This window comes from Gadus chalcogrammus, chromosome 1 (genome assembly GCF_026213295.1).
Source record: "Gadus chalcogrammus isolate NIFS_2021 chromosome 1, NIFS_Gcha_1.0, whole genome shotgun sequence".
Lineage (NCBI taxonomy): Eukaryota > Metazoa > Chordata > Actinopteri > Gadiformes > Gadidae > Gadus > Gadus chalcogrammus.
This window is the reverse complement of record NC_079412.1, coordinates 18,960,465-18,979,170: the sequence shown is the minus strand read 5'-3', so window position 1 is coordinate 18,979,170 and position 18,706 is coordinate 18,960,465. Positions and strand designations below refer to the sequence as shown.

The 18,706-nt window shown below is 45.9% G+C and overlaps 1 protein-coding gene across 2 annotated transcripts; it reads right to left on the bottom strand.

The window, feature by feature from the left end:
- Positions 1-137: 137 nt before the first annotated feature.
- On the bottom strand, positions 138-18,688 carry foxp1a (forkhead box P1a). Of its 2 annotated transcripts, XM_056594129.1 has the most exons (18): positions 15,778-18,688; positions 15,488-15,634; positions 11,684-11,827; positions 11,164-11,253; positions 10,448-10,568; positions 9,733-9,841; positions 9,487-9,588; positions 7,970-8,057; positions 7,686-7,760; positions 7,371-7,566; positions 6,935-7,011; positions 6,728-6,829; positions 6,299-6,426; positions 6,048-6,111; positions 5,582-5,748; positions 2,236-2,354; positions 1,234-1,461; positions 138-765 (listed from the first exon to the last, which is right to left on the bottom strand). In XM_056594129.1, the coding sequence occupies exons 2-18, from the start codon at positions 15,617-15,619 to the stop codon at positions 497-499; spliced, it is 2,211 nt and encodes a 736-aa protein (XP_056450104.1). In that variant the 5' UTR covers positions 15,620-15,634; positions 15,778-18,688; the 3' UTR covers positions 138-496. The 2 variants fall into 2 exon arrangements, with proteins under 2 accessions (XP_056450104.1, XP_056450113.1); XM_056594138.1 differs by lacking the exons at positions 138-765; positions 1,234-1,461 and having other exon boundaries at positions 2,282-4,874; positions 18,498-18,688.
- Positions 18,689-18,706: the final 18 nt, after the last annotated feature.

Here is an 18,706-nt window from a genome sequence, read left to right as displayed (position 1 = left end):
AATGCATGATAGGTCAAACGGTACAGTAGAGCGAGGAGACCTTGGAGAGTGGTTCCTCAGATGAACTTCAACTTAAGAGTTGGAACGAATTCAAGCAAACCCGACATGAACATCAACTTGTGTTTCATATCAACAGACTATTAAAGTCACATGGTTTAAACACAGTTATGTGCTTTATTTAGGCTGGGAAGTATTCCAAAAGGGGCAGGTGTATCGAATTTAGAGCATCTAGCATGCCTTCTCTTCCATCATACCCATGCCATTATCACACAATATAATCAAGAAACACGCGTGGTTAATGACAATAATCTACGGCGGGAGTGGAACCCCTTTAAGTCTGTGTGTGAATATGAGCGCTATGTGTGTGGTTGGGATGCGGATGTTTTCAACAACGCTGCATGTCCAATTCTATCTTCTTTGGCGCTGCAGGACGGAGTCCAGGAAAAAACGTCCCGACCGGGACCCCAAAGGTGGTCTTATCCCCGTGCGGGTTCCCTCAGCGGTAGCAGACCTCTGATATCTCCATGGCCAACTCCAGCAGCTCGGCCGCGTCCTGGCAGGAGTGGCAGCCGCTGCAGTCCAGCTCCAGCGCCGTACAGCCACACCAGTCGCGGCCCGGCGGGTCCGCCTCGCCCCCGGTCAGCTCCGTGTGCGTGCAGGAGGGGAAGAGGCGCTGCAGGGCCATGCTGCACACCTCCGGCAGGGCCCACGCCAGCTCACGGAAACGACAGTGCAGGCAGGAGAGAACCATGGCTGCACAGTAGTCTGGTGGGGTGGGGAGAGAGAGAGAGAGAGAGAGAGAGAGAGAGAGAGAGAGAGAGAGAGAGAGAGAGAGAGAGAGAGAGAAACAGAGAAACAGAGAGCGAGAAAGAGAGAGAGAGTGAGAGAGAGACAGAGACAGAGAGAGACGCCTTCAGACAACAATGAGGATGTCTGAATACATCAACCAGTAGTAGTCTAGTTTTGCTCGACAGAAATGCTACAAATCTCAGGGGTACATTTTGAAGGAAAATGAAATGAAAAACAACAACCAGAGAATATATTGTGTTGCATTTGAATGAACATGAACGACCGCACAAACCACACGTCAACAACAAGCACTCCCAGCTCGTTCCTCTGTTGTCCTTAACGTTCACAGCACAAAAGCAATTACCGAATGTTTGGTTTCGGTTGTTACTAATTGAAACCTAGCATGTAACCTTTGTGTGGGACCCAGTGTGAGGGAGTGAATACCTCCGGGGGCCGGCTGGTACGAGTCATCGGTGGAGAGGCAGCTGGTGCTGCTGCGGTACCTCCGGTCGGAGGCCAGGGAGAGGCTGGACCTGCCCCACGCGTCACCCCCGCCCCCCTGGGGACTGAGCACCAGCTCCTGCTCCGAGATGGTGCTCAGCCGTCGCACGCCATTGGCCAGCGGCCGGGCCACCGCTCTGAATGACTGGTCCTCTGGGTGAGTGACAGTGGCTTTAAATACACAATAAACACACGGGGTTGAGCTCCGCTAGGGCGAAGGCACCACAGGATTTCAACTGTTTATCGATTTGATTCTATAGATAGTTTCGATAGATAGACAGAAAAAGAGACCAACAGACAGATGGCTGGATACATAGATAGATAGACCAACAGACAGAGAGAGAGAGAGAGAGAGAGAGAGAGAGAGAGAGAGAGAGAGAGAGAGACCAACAGACAGAAAGAAGGATAGAGAGAGAGAGAGAGAGAGAGAGAGAGAGAGAGAGAGAGAGAGAGAGAGAGAGAGAGAGAGAGAGAGAGAGAGAGAGAGAGAGAGAGGTTGTTTATAATACAGCTTGGTCTTAACTGTGATGTTAGATATTACTGTCATCATGTTGTCCAGCACCACCGTTAATAAAACACTGTTGATGAAAGGTTGTTTATAAAACAGCTGTGTTTATCTGTAATGTTGGCAGATGTGTCATCATGTTGTCCAGCACCACTGTCGATGAAACTGTACAAACTCGCAAAAATGTGTTTTTATCTAACGCAGCTAACATATGGAGCTGCTTTTCAGATGGGAAACAAATCCACTACAGTCTCACAACAATAGATCTACAATAGAGCACAACAATAGATTGTTTTCAATAGCCACATCTACTACAGTGTAAATGTTGTTTCATTCATCTACATATGTAATATTTACAAGCACAGATTGGAATCCGATGGTTTAAACATTTAGTCTGAAGTTCTGCATGTTCCACGGTAACACTGTGCTGAGTGGCATACCTTCAGCATTAGGACCTGTATTCTTCTCCAGCTCAAAGCAGTCAAGATCCTTTGCAGACATGCTGGAAGGAGCTGTCATCACACACAGAGTCAGGTGAACAATTCTGAAATCCGACGGGCTGAAACACAATCTGAGTCAGTTTGCATCACTTTGATAGAACCACAGTCCACCTCGTCCAAACATCCCACACTCATGAAACCCCCCCTTCAGCATGCACCACTTCTCAAATCATGCAGTAAGCATTGCCTCTAAAAGGGCAGCAACATCGCGAGCCGATAAAGAACGATATAAAATGAGACAACAGGGTTCTTGCTATAAAGAGTACCTCTCAGTGTGTGGTGTGTCTGGCGGGCTGTGGCGCTAGCGTCTGCCCTCAGAGAGCTCCGAGGCTAGGCTGAGAAACCACATGGCTCAATGAACACACCCATCCTCCTATCAGCTCTCAGCCCTCCATCGATCGCCACACGTCCACAAGTCTGGTAGTACTACTGCGTTCAGCAGCCTCAGCGCTGATCATAAATAATACAGGTAATGGGATAATAGCAATCGATGCATGTGGTTGTTGTGAGGTCCCTGGACAAGCCTCTTGACAGATGGGTTTATTTACATGAACAAAAGTACGTGCTTATTTTCAGAGTTGAAGATATTGTTTGTGATGTTTTTTTTTCACCTGGATCGGTTTTGTTTTGGTTCACCCACACCTTGAGACTATGCTGGGGAGGTTGAATTGTGTAACAGATGTATATTTTATTCATATATATTTTTTTTATAAAGGGTTAATCTTTCCTTATTGATTTGATTTTCACATACCCCCTCATATAAATTATGAAAACTAAGTACAACATAGACTGGATGTCCCCACAAAATGCACCTAGTTATACTAGATAGAATATATCTACGTTCTACAAGAGGTACTCATAATTTGTTCCTGTACATAGTTGTTCACCGGTTTCATAATCATTAAAATCACATTCATTACAATTTGATAATATCTCATATGAGACTCAATACATTTGTACTAAGTCTTGTATTTAGTTGAACTAAATGTCAAGAAAAAAAGCCTGGATTCATTACATTCTCATTTAAATCTGTTTTAAAACATGAGTTTCTCAGCCCTGGTTCAGGGCTGATCATACAGTGGTTGTCAGGTTCAGCAGGAGACGGTGGAAACACAGGCTGTCAAACCATCCGGCTCCTTCCATTAAGCCGGCATCCCCACTGACCTGGACCGCAGAACCCATTAGCAAAGAGTCTCACCACTGGTTCATAACTCAGACACTGACGCTTTGACGCTCTGAAAGTGAAGAAGTAAATACTAAATCAAATACATTGCACAAGTAATTTATTATTCATAGACATATTGGTTTACAATCATAGTAATACTATAATATCTACTTGTACATGCTCGATGAGAGCATATTTAGTGATGGTCATGTTAGGGTGAAAAAATTACACAAATATAGGTTACTTACACATTTGTTTCTCAATTGATTATATGTTTAAAGTATGAATAAACCAAATTCGTTTTGGCAGTGTATATGACATTATTTTTCCAACTTCACCTTTTTTTTTTCCCCATTTACAATCAGATTTTAGTACAATATATAAAAAAATAAAAGTAAAAATGATCAGGTAGTGAGGCCCCCCCGACATGGTTTACAGCTGCCATGTGGAGAGAGAGCGAGAGACAGAGAGACAGAGAGAGAGAGAAAGAGAAAGAGAGAGAGAGAGAGAGAGAGAGAGAGAGAGAGAGAGAGAGAGAGAGAGAGAGAGAGAGAGAGAGAGAGAGAGAGAAAAAGAGAAAGAGAAAGAGAAAGAGCAATAGAGCGCGAGAGCAATAGAGAGCGAGAGACAAAGCTGTCATTGTGAAGTGCTAACCATAAATATTCCCTTTCCTTTGGCATCTGCTCTTATCATGGTCCTTCCGTGTGCAGGAGTAAAAAAAAAAACAAGGAAAAACTAAAACGCAAAGAATATCGAATAACATCATAAAACTATGTAATAAACAGCTTAGGTTTTTTTCTTTACACAAGTCCTTCCTCTGGACTCGTCTGCTGTACATAAGGGACCTCCGCCTGTCCACTGGCACAGTCCAGGAGAGGGAACGCACCAGAGCAACACAGATCCTCCAAAAAAACTAAAATAATTGCTGATAAATACAAAAGAGAAGGCCAGGGTCACCGACCCCTGACCCCTGTGTGACAGTGTGTGTTTTGTGTGTGTGTGTGTGTGTGTGTGTTTGGTTACGAGTACGAAGCAGCCGTCGTTACAAAAAGTATTTTGGATGATTGAAGAGTCAGGCGCATGGGGTTGGGGGGGTGGGGAGAGGGAGGAGGGGGGAGGTTTGTAAGGGGTGTGGCCTCCATCGCCTCCCCCTCCTCCCCCCCAGCCCCCTCACCATGGCAACGGTGAACCGGCTAGTCAGAGGGAGGGCATGCGGTCCAGCTGCAGGTGTGGGGGTCCGGGGCTGTCGAGGTGATGGTGTTGGTGGTGGTGGTGGTCCGCGGCGGGCGTCCTCCGGTGGGGGGGGGCGGTGCTGGGGCTGCTGCTGTCCTCGTCCTCGTCCTCGTGGCTCTCCGAGAACTCGAAGCCGGAGAAGTTCTCACAGATCACCTCGTCCTCGAGTTCCTCTTTGATGCTGGTTTGGCGAGCGATAAAACAACGCTGGGGTTATTACGGGGCAGGCATCATTAGTCGGTGTGCAGTTTGTCGTGCCGGGGATGTACTTTCTGTTTTTATAAAGTGGATGTGGGTTTTTTTTTATACGCTCGCTGTGTTTGTGATTTTCTTTTCTTAAGGATGGATTTGTTGTGGACCAACCGCAGCGCTGTAGGCAACGACAGTGTCCTCGAGGCATTAACAACCCTGCTTTTTTTCTTGTGTATCAAATGTTACAAACGTACCAAATGTTACAAAGGAAAACAAAAACAACACCTGCTGTCTGGAGCTCGGTGCCCACTTTCCTCCGCAAACGTGTCACGTGTCCGTTATCGGGCCAAAGTCCTCGTTATCGCTAGTGACCCGGACCGGGGAGTCTGCTACGGTAATCTCCATATGTCCATCGCCACACGGTAAAGTGTCAAGGCCGATTACGCAAACAAGAAAAACAAGAACAGGTTCCGGGGTCTCGCTTTACAACGCCAAGCGTCCTCGAAGCAAAAATACGTCTCCACCCCCTCGCATCGCTCCTAAAACACGCGTTCCCGTTCTCGCTGTAATTAGTTGGCTTCGGAGAAAAAAAAGAACGAAAAAAACAACAAGAAGAAGTTCTCCCCTCAGCGGGCCTAAAGTAGGTAAACAACAGCGGGCTACGATCTTGGGTTCCCCCTGGATGCTGCCACTTACAAGGCTTGCGGGGGGGACTGCGTGGCGCTGCTGTCGCTCTGGTAGCCGGCGGCGTAGGGGAAGGCCCCGTTCATCTGCTCCTGCAGCACGTGGGGCAGTGAGTGCATGGGGATGCTGCCCATGGAAGCCGGGTTGTAGAAGGCGATGTTGCAGTCGGGGAGGCCGCTCTAGAGGAAGGAGGAGGACAAGGATTGGTTGGGGGGGGGGGAAGGGACACACGAGGAGCCGGGAAACAGTACCTCGATGACAACTCGTTTGCTTGATTTCGCCGGGATAGGGACGACCCAAGAGGTCACTCTTCCATTGTTTTTGTTGTTTTGTTGATGTTGGTTAAGAAAATTAACGTGGGCCCTTCAAAGATAACCTTGAGTCTCCGCATAGATGATACAGCCATCTCATTTTACTGAATACCCCGTTGTATCAAACAGTCCCTGAACGCAGATCAGATAACGGCGGGATGGGTTACCTGAGGAACGGAGCGCAGCGAGCTCTGACCCGGAAGGTTCTGGGGGCTCTTCATCATGGCCGACCTGCATCATCATCATCACAGAACATTACGTTGAAGTTTTCATCCAACAGAAAAATATATGACAGCCTATCCACACCTTACTGGTATATGCATCATGGTGCGCAGAGGGAAACGGGCAGATAGAATGTCGATGCAGCCGTTCCTAGCAGCACCTTGTTTACACTGGGAGGCCATGTGGGGACACCTACCCCGTGCCAGTGGTCTTCTGCGGCCGTCTCCGGTGGAACTCGATCTCATCCACGGTCCACACGGCCCCCTTCACGTTCTCCAACCGCACAAAACATTTGTGGAGGCTCAGGTTGTGTCTCACTGCATTCTGGAGAAAGGAAGTGAAGAAAAACACACAGACAGACGGACAGACAGACACACGGCATGGTTCGATTAATTATTTGATAGCTTTAGCTTTTCTGCCAGGTGCTTTTTTATCGCGCAGTACTTGGATTGTTTTTTAGTATTTACTCTTGATTTGGTTTTATACTTTAATTAAAGTTGCTTGGTATAAAGCGTTCTTCAGTTTTTTTGCTTTATGACTAAAGAAAATTGCTAAAGCTAATCAATGTGATCAATGGCTCTGAATTCACATTCAGAGCCATTGATAAAGTGCTGAATGAACATACCTTCCAAGTCGCCGCATTCCGCCGGAAATACGCAAAGGTCCTGGTGAACCAGTTGTAGATCTCATTCAGCGTCAGCTGTCTCCGGGGAGAGTCATATATCGCCTGCAAAACAGCAAAACAGCAACAGTTGTTGTGAATAACAGGGAATTCGGTCTGACATTAATCATCATCATCTTAGTGGTGACCGGGAGAGGGACCCTGTATTACCTGTCTGATGAGCGACGCGTACGTAAACGGGGGTCTCACTTCCGTGCTGAGGTAGAACTCCTTGTTGTCCACGATGTCTGTTCAACAGAAACCCATGATTCATCAGTTCACAGAGATAACAACTGTACATTGATCTTAGCTTTACATACACGTCATACCGTACATAGTGTTGTGGGAAAAATGTACATAGATGGTCGACATACCGATCATCTATAGTGCTGTGGGCTACATTTACATATATGGTCATTATAATGTTCATCTATAGTGCTTTGGGCTACATTTACGTCTATGGTCAACATATATGTAACAGACTCATATTCATCCAAGGTCATTCCCAATAAACACGACAAAAAGCTTTCCCGCCTTTGGCTGAAAGGGGGCCCCACATTATAGACTCTCAGTGGCACCGCTGATCTTCAGGGGGGGGGGGGCTGACCTTGGCTCATGGAGCGGCTGTAGCGCCGCCGCACCGGCGTGCCGCTGAACACGCCGTTGGGCGTGAGCACGCCGGGGGAGTCGGAGAGCGGCGTCAGGGGCGTGGTGGGCGCCGTGGCACTCTGGGACAGGCTCATGGGCAGGGGCCCCTTGGGCGGCGGTGCCTGGGAGTATGAGCCGTTGGAGGCCGCGTTCCCCTGTGGTGGAAAACAAAACACCAAGCACAAGACGTGAACACAGGGCGCACACGTGGAGCGCTGGTCGATGTGGAAGGGAGGGCTGGATCCCAGAGGGGTGGCCCGGGTCGGTGACGTACCGACTGCGCCTGCTTGATTTCAGACGACTTCAGGTGGGCCATCATGGCCTGTAGTCGCTCCTTGTCCTTTTTCAACTGCGTCAGAGGAGAAAGGGACCAAAGAGGGGGGGGTTTAGCCACTATAAATACACTCTTAAGGGTTTAACGACACATCTAGTTCCAGATTTTCCACCGTTAATATGTTTCTTAAAGGGCACTATATTCTACAAATAATGTAACCCATTTTAAATCTACTAGCCTGGAGCCATAACAATGTCAATGTCAGCTAATCGCACGGGGCCTACCTGGAGCTCCAGCTGCTGCACCACTTGCATCTGCACACGACACTGTGCCGTGCTCTTGTCGTCCAGTGTGTGCTCAGTGTTCAGATGTCTGGTGGTTAAACACATAGCAACGGTCGGTTACCAACAAAGCTCACCGCTCACCGCTGTGTGTGTGTGTGTGTGTGTGTGTGTGTGTGTGTGTGTGTGTGTGTGTGTGTGTGTGTGTGTGTGTGTGTGTGTGTGTGTGTGTGTGTGTGTGTGTGTGTGTGTGTGTGTGTCGCGGCCGACAGCATGTAGGACGAACGCAAGTCAAACATCAACAGAGACGCAAACAAGTATCGACATGAACACAAACTAAACAACATGCAATGTTTGATTTTGCTGGAGCAAACCAGTTCTTAATAACGTTCAGAAATAATCTGGATTCCTAAATGTGTATTAGCCAGTTTTAAATGAAAGATAATTGAATATATAGGGGAGAAACAAATTGGATACTATTGTTTTCAAATTCATTGAATATGCTTAATATGAAGAGTTGCCTAAAGGCGGCTGCATGCTTCAGCGTTGGTGTTACGTTGTTGCGCAAAATTTACTCAAAGCAATTCATGCTCCCTTTTAGGTTGCGCGTGTTGCGCGTGTTGCCAAGCAATTTACCGCCAGAACAGTAGGTGGAGTAATATGTGGAGGAAAGTTTTTCGTTGAAGACGACCTCGAGAATGACGTCTTTGTCTGTTGGAGTCGTTGGTTTGTTTATGTACCAGATCGTGTTCTCCCCATACACAGTGAATGATGGCAACAGACAGAGGAACAGGGGTGATGAAGTTGTTGATCATTGGGGTTGTATAAATGTGCATATCTCTCTACATTTTAAAACGACATAATGTGTTGGCAGCAAAGTTAACTTCACTTCAGGTTAATGCTTTTGTATATGAGCCTGCCGGGTGATACTCCAGACAGGAAGTAGTAACCAGACCAGCAAACCAATCACAGCCTTGCAGGCTGGGCGGCTCGCGTAAAAGCTTACGTAAAAAATGACGCAAGTCTAGAAAGATCACCCGACGCACGCAAGACGTGAGAAGTCGCGCAAGGGGGGCGCAAGGGCGCGCAAGGGCCTCTTGCGCTTGCGCTTACGCTTACGTAACCGAGCATAAACCAGCCTTAAGTCGATAAAAAACACTGTCAAAAGTCTTGATTTGTGTGCATAACTGATTAAGGACACATATCCAATTGTGTTTTTCTAAAATATATTGAAAACAGTATTTGCGTGATATGTGAAAGCTCTATCTGTTATATTAAATTGGTTGATGCTCATTCTAAACAGCCCAAAGCCCAAAGCACACCGCCGCGTCGGGACATGCGCTCAATAAACGGTTGAGTTCCCATCTCCGAAACACAGCCCTGCTTGAACAGAGCTCCTCCAAAACACAGCCCCGCTAGTACGATGGTCTGTGTGCTTCTGGGCATCCAATAGTCAGAAGGTAAAGCGGCCTTTAAGGGACTCCCAGAGCCCTGGCCCAATGGAACTCAGAAGAACTCACTTGAGGAAAGCCTGGTGGTCCCCGAAGACGCTCTCGCACCCTGGCCACTTGCACATGCCGTTGCCGTACAGCGCGTGATTGCCGAGGTCGTCCAATGACACGCTGCAGGGGGGGATAGACCAATCACAGCGCGGCGTCAGCAGTGACTCTCTGACCACCGCGCTACCTAAACGTACAGCCGGAGGGGATCGATGGCGTTGAGGTTTTTTGTTTTCGTTTACTGCCACACACACGTAGGGAACTCACCTTTCTTTTTTCCTATGGAGAGATGAGTGATTCCCATTGGTGGAGGCCGGTTGACAGGACGACTCTCTGCTCTCTCCACCAGGGGACAGGCTGTTACCGTTCTCACAACCTGTAATTACATGTGACCACCACACACACACACACACACACACACACACACACACACACACACACACACACACACACACACACACACACACACACACACACACACACACACACACACACACACACACACCAAACACACACACACACACACACACACACACACACACACAGCTGTCAACAAGGCACACTGTGCCCCCACCCCCCACTAATACTTGTTGTTGTGGAGTAATCATCTCCAGATGAATATAGGCCTGCTGTTGACCAGCATCGTTTCAAATTAAAAGCATACCGACCTTAATTACAACAATAACCACAACCATAATTGCAATACAAATAAGTGATCCTATTTATTTTTTATATTAAATATATTTTTATTACGTACACTATTAATTACAATAATAATAATTAAACATTTAAATATGAATAACAACAAAAAATATATTAACAGTATTAACAGTGGTAGGATTAATAATAATTAATCCAATGCATGCTCGACAAAATAGTCTCAAGCCAGCGCATTGCACCAACCACTGCGTGATTCAGTGCTCCCCTGACCCCAGCCCTCTGTGGGGGTTCTCCCCAGGCTCTGCATGGTGCCAGTACCCACCTTGTGAGGCGCTGAGGCCATTGGGCAGCACGGAGAGCAGGCCCTGCCTCTGGAGGTTGAGGAGATGCTGCTGCTGGACCTGGAGCAGCTGCTGCTGGATGGCCATCTGCTGGGCTGTCAGCTGGAGAGGGAGAGAGGGTGAGAGGGAGAGAGGGAGAGAGGGAGAGAGGGAGAGAGGGAGAGAGAAAGAAAGAAAGAAAGAAAGAAAGAGAAACACCTCTGTCAACGAACATGCAAATAAACACAGATACACAAGACAAAACAGCATTCCCCACTCCCTCCCTCCCTCCCTCCCCCCCCCCCCCCCCACCCCTCCCCAGCCCCTGGTCCGCTGCCACGCCCGGGGCTGTTCAGCAGCAACCAACACAACACCGTCGAGTCAACACACCTGCTCTTCCTCTTTGAAGATCCTCATCTGAAATACGTGGACGCAGAAAATACAATAAATCCTGGCTGAGCAGTTAATACGCCCCATAGATACCGGTTCGATTGCCGCCCATGGCCCTATGCTAAATGTCAATCCCCCTCGCCTCAGTCCACTTCACCTTTCTCTCATCACTGTCCTTTCCCATAAGGGCACTAAGAAGCGCACAAGATATATTAAAAATACAGAGATAAAATTCTCCTACTCTTTTAACAATGTTTTTGGAACAACAGTGAATATTAGTTGATTTAAGTAAAACGCTAAAGTATTGTTTTTTTGGGGTAAATCCTACCTCCTGGTTGACCATGCCGGCGTTCTTCTGCTGCATGAGCTGGATGTTGAGCTGCTCCTGCTGGTTCTTGAACACCTCCTGGATCTGTTGCTGTGAGGACAAGGAGAAGATCTGACACTCAGAATGCATCATGGGATTTTTCTGTTGCCGATACGACACCATAATGAGAGGCCTCCAGAGAATTGTAGCGCTGCACAATCCCAAATCAAAGTAAAGATACCGTAACCTCGCCTTAGAAAAACTTTGTTTTGCCACTTCTCACATGAGGACCGTTGTGACAATCTCAAACACAACAACGTCTCCCAATGAGGATAAATCTTTTCACAACTAATTACTAAACAATGTCCAAAAATACATGACAACTAACATAATTACTAACATTAAAATGCTACAATTATTCTGAAATGGTCATTGCGACCAGAGTGATGTAATGGTCATTAAATCACTCTGCGTTGTACAAGCTCTATGGCACGTATATGCGTGCTTGACTGTGCATGTGCGCGTGTGCGCACGGCCCTACCTGGTGCAGCATGAGGGCTTTCTGTTGCTGCTGGAGCAGGGCCTGCAGCTGCTGGGGACTGAGCACCGACTGCTGGGCGGCGGTCTGCTGGAGCTGCTGCGGAGCCTCGGCGGGCGGGGTCATCATGGACACTGACACTGGGACCTGCAGCCCCACCACCACAAGAAGAAGAAGAAGAAGAAGGGGGCGGAGTCAAGGCACAGGCCACGCAGGGAGACCCTCTGGGCCCTCCAGTAAACAAGAGCTGGAATGATGAGACAATTATACTGATCACATAATGAATTGCACATCGTTTTGATATATAATATGTATGTAATTAATGATGTGTATTATAGAAATATAGAAATTATTAACAAAATACACTGTATGAAACAAAAGGGACTCAAAGAAACTCCAATTACAAACAACAGGAAACACAAACAATCCCATTCACCACATAGGGTATACGCCCTGCACATATGCATTTGTGTTTGTGTGTGTGTGTGTGTGTGTGTGTGTGTGTGTGTGTGTGTGTGTGTGTGTGTGTGTGTGTGTGTACATTGGACTTAAATCAGGATCTGTGTACTTGTTCATGGAGTACCAATAAGCCAGTGGGATTTATTAATTTAGCAGGGTCTGTTTGGTTCACTCAACAGTAGCCACCAGACACAAGCACATCTGCAAACTAAATTTATTAAGACTTGAGTTGGCCTTTATCCACAAAAAACACTACCTGAATATTACCATCAATCTGTTATTTTTTAGTCCTATTCTGTAGATTGGTCAGCTTAAGAAACAATCAAACATTTTGATGGAGCAAAAGCACTGAAAATAAGAGACACCAAGACTGAAAAAACACCAGGCAGTGCCTGGGGAGAAATAAGAACTCTAGTCCTAACAACAACAACAACAGCCTGCTCCACCACCACCACGTCAACAACAACAACAGCAGCCTCTGCTAGGCATCCAGCAATTACCACAGCCTCCCCCCCACCACCACCACACCACCAAGCACTCTCGGCTCGGGGATGTTTACAGTAAACATAAACAGAGTAATCAAAGTTGCATAGAGATATAAATAATGAATAAAGAAAAAGGCATACAGAGCATGTTTACGAAAAAAAGAACTGGAGATGCATATTTTAATTAAAGCCTGAACCACAAACAAACATTTCCCTCTCCAAGGCCGGCTCTGTTTTGGATTGGGTAAACAAACTGCCAGAGAATTTCACAGAGCTCTTGGCTAACAATAACACACAATGGCTTCCGAGCGAGTCCTTTATTATGAGATTCAATGGAGCAGAGTTGGTCATCGCTTAGGCAAAGAGGACATACAGGCCCGTACGCAGACACACACAGCCAGTTGGCCCATTTATTATTATTATTTTGCTCGCTCTCCTCCTGTGGACACCATCAACACAACAACAGCCCTTGCCTAATCCCCGTTGCCATGGCAGCCAGCAAGTCCAAACATCTTCTGTTGTTGTTATTGTGGAAAGTCCTACTGGCGAGCAGCAGACTGTAAACACGGATCTGTTCCCGCAAGACAGGTCTTGTGAACTGTGAGATGAGTGACATTGAAATAAAGGCTGGTTGGAGCCTACTGAAGAGCACATATCTCTGTTTCCCACCATGGTTACAGGGCTGCACACACAAACTAACTTTGGAGAAAGGTGTGGAATACCCTCTTGTTTAACACATACCATAGAAGGTAAACTCCTGCATTTACTATGTATAGATCTATGTCTGTATAATGATACAGTTCTCTACATACAGAGATTGTTCTCTTTATCTATATAAAGACATCTAGATAGATATAACACAAAGACACACACATGCGTAGAAAATACATTTGTCTTTTTTTCCCTCCACTCACTCTTACATGCACACACACACACACACACACACACACACACACACACACACACACACACACACACACACACACACACACACACACACACACACACACACACACACACACACACACACACACACACACACATTCAAAACAGCTACCAGACACACAGGTTAGACAAGATTTGCCTGAAGCCAAAGGAAGGGTCAGACTAACCTGGGGAGTTCCATTGAGGAGCGCTGCCAGGTGCCGTGTGGTTTGGTCAGGCCGGATAGGAAGCGCAAGGAAGAGTGGAGCCTGACTACTACACAGCCGCTTGATGTGGAGCACAGACAAAACTAGCAGAATACCGCTAAGCCCTCCTCTAGCTCTAGCTCGCTCTCTCTCTCACTCTCTCTCTCTCTCACTCACCCTCCCTATCTCTCCCTCCCCCCCAGCAGGGAATACTCCTCCCCCCTTCCTTATAGCACGCAGTTTAACACCACCACCCCCCCCCCCCCCACTAAACCCCCCTTACACACACAAACACGCACTCACACGCACACACACACCTCCCCCATCACACAGGCAGAATAATGCTTCAAAAAGTGCTTGTGGCTTCCGAAAACAACAACAACAACAACAACAACAACAACAACCTCAACAACAACAACAGCATCAACAGCAATCACAGCTGTGTGTGTGGGCAGAATATCCTAGATGCCATTATGTGCCACTTAAGGCACATCATTTTTTTCGTCAAGTGTCCTGCATGTCCAGCGCTCATCTTGTTTCTGGAATGTGTGCGTGTGCATGTGTGATCCAAGGGAACGCCAAGGTTTGAGTAAAGGACCCACTGGCTAGCCTCCCAAGCTGTGAGCATTGAATGTGACATCATGCGTTAACGCGTGACGCAGGCGCCCTGTTGACCTATCACCAGTTCTGACTTACACACTGGTGGAGCAGATGATGTATTATATAAAATACAATGAAGCAATCATTTAAGGGTACAGCCCCTCATATGCAGCCATTAGAATATGACTCAGACTCTCAAAGATGGCTAGTCACAGAAACGTTTTGAATGGAAAACAACCCAATTCTTGGCTAAGTTGGACTCCATGCAGAGGATAACGCACTGCCTAAAGATCATGTGCTCTGGACAGTCCAGCCTTTGTGACCAAACACACATTCTGATATATTTAGCATTTCAATAGCTAATCTAATTTCCTAGGAATTTATTAATAAAACAAATGAAATTAACTAACCAACATATTCAATCATTGCATTTTATTTGTTTTATTAGTCCAATCAATTTACTGCCAATATACCCTAGAATATAGCAATTAACTATGTAATTATTATTAATCACATGCAGCTGCATCTAAAAAAGACATGTCTTGCCTTGTCCACCAGTAAACATTCCACATCTATCAGCACCATTAACCAAAACAGATTGCCATGTCAACAAGCAAACCGGCCGTTAGAATTATTTTTAGGTTCAAGGTGAGTTAGTTTCTTTTGCCATTCTTCTCAACTTCTCAAATGCATTTGTATTTTCTGGAAAGGGGTCTACGCTGGTTTCATGGTCTTATGTTGACCACTGTATGAGGGCGTTTTATCAACAAACAAAAGATGAAAAAAATATCTTCTGCTTCCGAGTTGGCTCCAAAATAAATTCAATAAGAATATAATGTACTTTTGTGAAACTGATACATTTAATAAATAAAAAAATTGAGGAACAGGTTTATTTTTGTTCCTCTAATTAAGTGTGAATAAACGTTTGAGACTTCCAACTTTCTTTCCATTAATCACACACAATTGTTCAGGCCGACATTCTATCATTCTAACAAACAGTTTTTTCAAATGTCAATATCCCCGAAAACTTCTGGCTCCCTAAAATAAAACACCCATCTCTGAATGAATGGCGAAGAGTGACCCAAACCCTGAGCTTATTGGCTGTGGGTAACCAGGTAATGGTGTTCACTGACCCGTGGAGCCTCTGGAGGAAGAGTGTGGTTACAGCTCCGACTCAGCTGGTCCTCATAGTCTGCGGGGCTCCAGTGGGCTGTGTGAAGAGGAGGGCTGTTGTGGCGTATCTGATCTGACCCAGTCTCATGCATCTGGACTCCAATGGCCTGGGAGGAGACAAGAAAATAAAATCACTCAAAATCGGTGCATATACAAGTAGCTTTGAGGGGGGATACAAGAGAGTACTTATTGTCATTATTCTCACGAAAGATCAACGCCCAGTTGCCCGGCACAAAAATTAAATGCTTACAACATGGGCTGTCTGGAATAGACTGTGTAGTCATCTACAAAGAGCTGACTGGTCTTTTGAAAAGCAGCAGGAACTACAAGCTAACAAACGACTCTGCCCACCAAGGTAAACATTGCCTTCTCTACAAGTGAGAACAGAACAAGCTCGGACCAGGGCTGTTTGTTGAATAACTGATTGCTGCCATGGCTACTGTAAACACAGGGACCCTGGATCTGTGTTTATGTGCAAACATAACATCCTTCTGGAGTCATTTACCATTAACCAGGTGGCACGGCAGAAACCGCCCTAGCAGGTAGTACAATGCTAAAACTTGGCTCCTATTCTGGATTTGCAAATGCTGAACAGCTAAATAAAGAAGACTGTTACTGGGAGCAGGTGGCTGTCTAAATGGGAAAGACTGGTGTATGGTGGATTATTCTATCCTCAGTTAAATCAAATCAGAGAAAAATGTTAAACCTCAAACAAATACAAAGTTAGCGCACACATTATATAAGGATACTTAAGAAGAAATAAAGAATAAAGAAGACTTGATTCACACCTTAATTTTCCGACTTCCAACTGAAATCAATGATAAGGCACTTTCAGAATACTGAGAGGATAGAGCTAGAAAGACAGGCTACATGTATTGCTGGGGTTACTGGCTGGGACAAGGACACCGTGGGGAACAAATCGTTTAAAGTGTTGTTATGATTTGCACAGGCCGCAACTAGGATTGTGGGATCAACATCGACAAATTCCTCATAAAACTGCAGGCTAGTCGAGTCACTTTATCCAAATGTTGCCTTCATGTGCTTACAAGAATACAATACAACGTGTAAAACACAAACATCTGACGTGTTTCAAAGTCAGGCTTTGAGTGTGTATGGAAATTTTACCCCCAAAAACAAACAAGATGGGTTTTTTTCTCCACGTGACCGACCGCACGAAACCAAGTCGTAAACAGGTTAATATGTAAACTGTAGGTGGAGGTGAGTGACGAATGTGCAACATGTCATCCGTAGGAATGTCGTTAAGGTAAGAGTTTCCAACCGGCCTCCTCACTCAGCAGCACATGCACCCAAATATGTACACACGTCTAACGTAGAAAATGTATTCTCGAACACAGAGTTCAAACTCAAGAGGTTAAACAACATGAGACCTGGCCATGAAATCTCAGCGCTGACGGGAGTAGTGCTGTAGCCATGATGTCATGTCATGATGCTTATGCAACTCGTACATCAATTCCATTCAGCATTTAACCACGTAATTGGTTTAACATTATAATGAAAGCAAAATGTGTACACGAACCTCATTTGGCAATTTTACAGAATAATATATTATATGGTCCAAAGCTTATTGAGACAACAGTGAGTCCCGCAGTTTATCTTTGGAGTCGGTTTCAATCTTAACTTAAGCACTTATCAAGCTTTCAATGCACATGTGTTGGATCGACTATGGACTATAAATCAATGATGGGGCCTCATTTATGTGGTGAAATTGAAATTATGATATTGATGATATGCTCCATCATTTGTTATGCGTAGGCTAGAAGAGTTAAATGCCAATGTAGGAGATACAGCTTTGTAAAATGTTTGCATATACAGTACAGTCTGAAAATCACTGTATACGGCATGATCTATGCTATGTAAATGACAGGGTTAAATGCTTCAAAGAGCTGCTTCAGCCCTGCTGTATGCATTTGTTTTGATAAGAAGTTTAGAATGAGTTGATTGATAGAAACAACAATTAACCACATAGGCGGCATTTTGGGTGCGTAACAACTACATTGCATGAGAAAAATACATTCCAACCTGACCCACATACAACTTTTCAATTATTTAAGTGATTATAAATTACAACTGACATTGGAACTGGGGGAGGTCCACTCAATCACTGACCAATAATAAACTAACCAAAGCACACCACAAAACATGGGCCCCCATTACATGCAGTTTCTTCCAGTGGATACCTGCACCGTGCGGTTGCTTGGATACAGAGCGCCGCGCGCTGCTATATTTGTCATGCAACCGTTGGCCGTCATTATCAATAGTCTGGATTTACGTTAGCGGGATATAATGTCCGTTTAAGATATTTACACAGCATACTAAATGGACGTCGTGTGGGCTACATGCCTTGTAATCAAATAAAACACAACACTTTTTGAACGCTAAATATTAAAGGATAATGACGGTAGAGACGGCCAGGAGATAAAGTACAACGGACTGAACGGCGTTCGCTTGTTAACTTACACCGCACCTTTCAAGACTTAATCGTGAGTGGCTGTTATCGAGATCCATAACTCCGAAAGGCTACAACTTAAAGGGTCATTATCCAACGGTGACGTGTGGACACTGTACAGAGTGCGATATCACTCATTGTCGACGTATGATCAGTGAAAGATCTCGAGTTGGAGAGCTGAGCTATCTGACATTTCACTTGATGGTGGTGTCGAGGCGAAAGGAGCCCCCTGCCGAAGCCCGTATCTGGTAGAATAGTGATAACTACTTTACAACACTCATCTAGAACTACGTTACATGAACCGGGAAGGACTCTCCGGACGGACCTTAGCTCACGTTAACAGTAACGTTACAACAAAAGCTCCTCGCCTCGCCTCACGATCCCCTGCTGAACGTTGCCCTCAACGCCTCCGTCGAGGCGATCCGCGGACCCTCCGTGGAAGCTGCTTCTCACGTTTTGTCGCCATTATCATGAGCCATTGAATAAAATCGACGTTTGCTTACCGATAGAGCTGTAGAACAACCTTGTACTCGCGGTAGTGACGGAAGGGATACGATGTGAGACTGTTCCAAGATAGCCAGCTAGCCACAAGTTGCTAACCGGAGAAGGCGGGGTGTAGGCAAAAGTAAACAATGCTGACGTCAGAGTCGCAGATGGGATCGTTCCAGATTAGGTATATTTGGTCTGAGCGCACTGGTTACCGCTTTATATA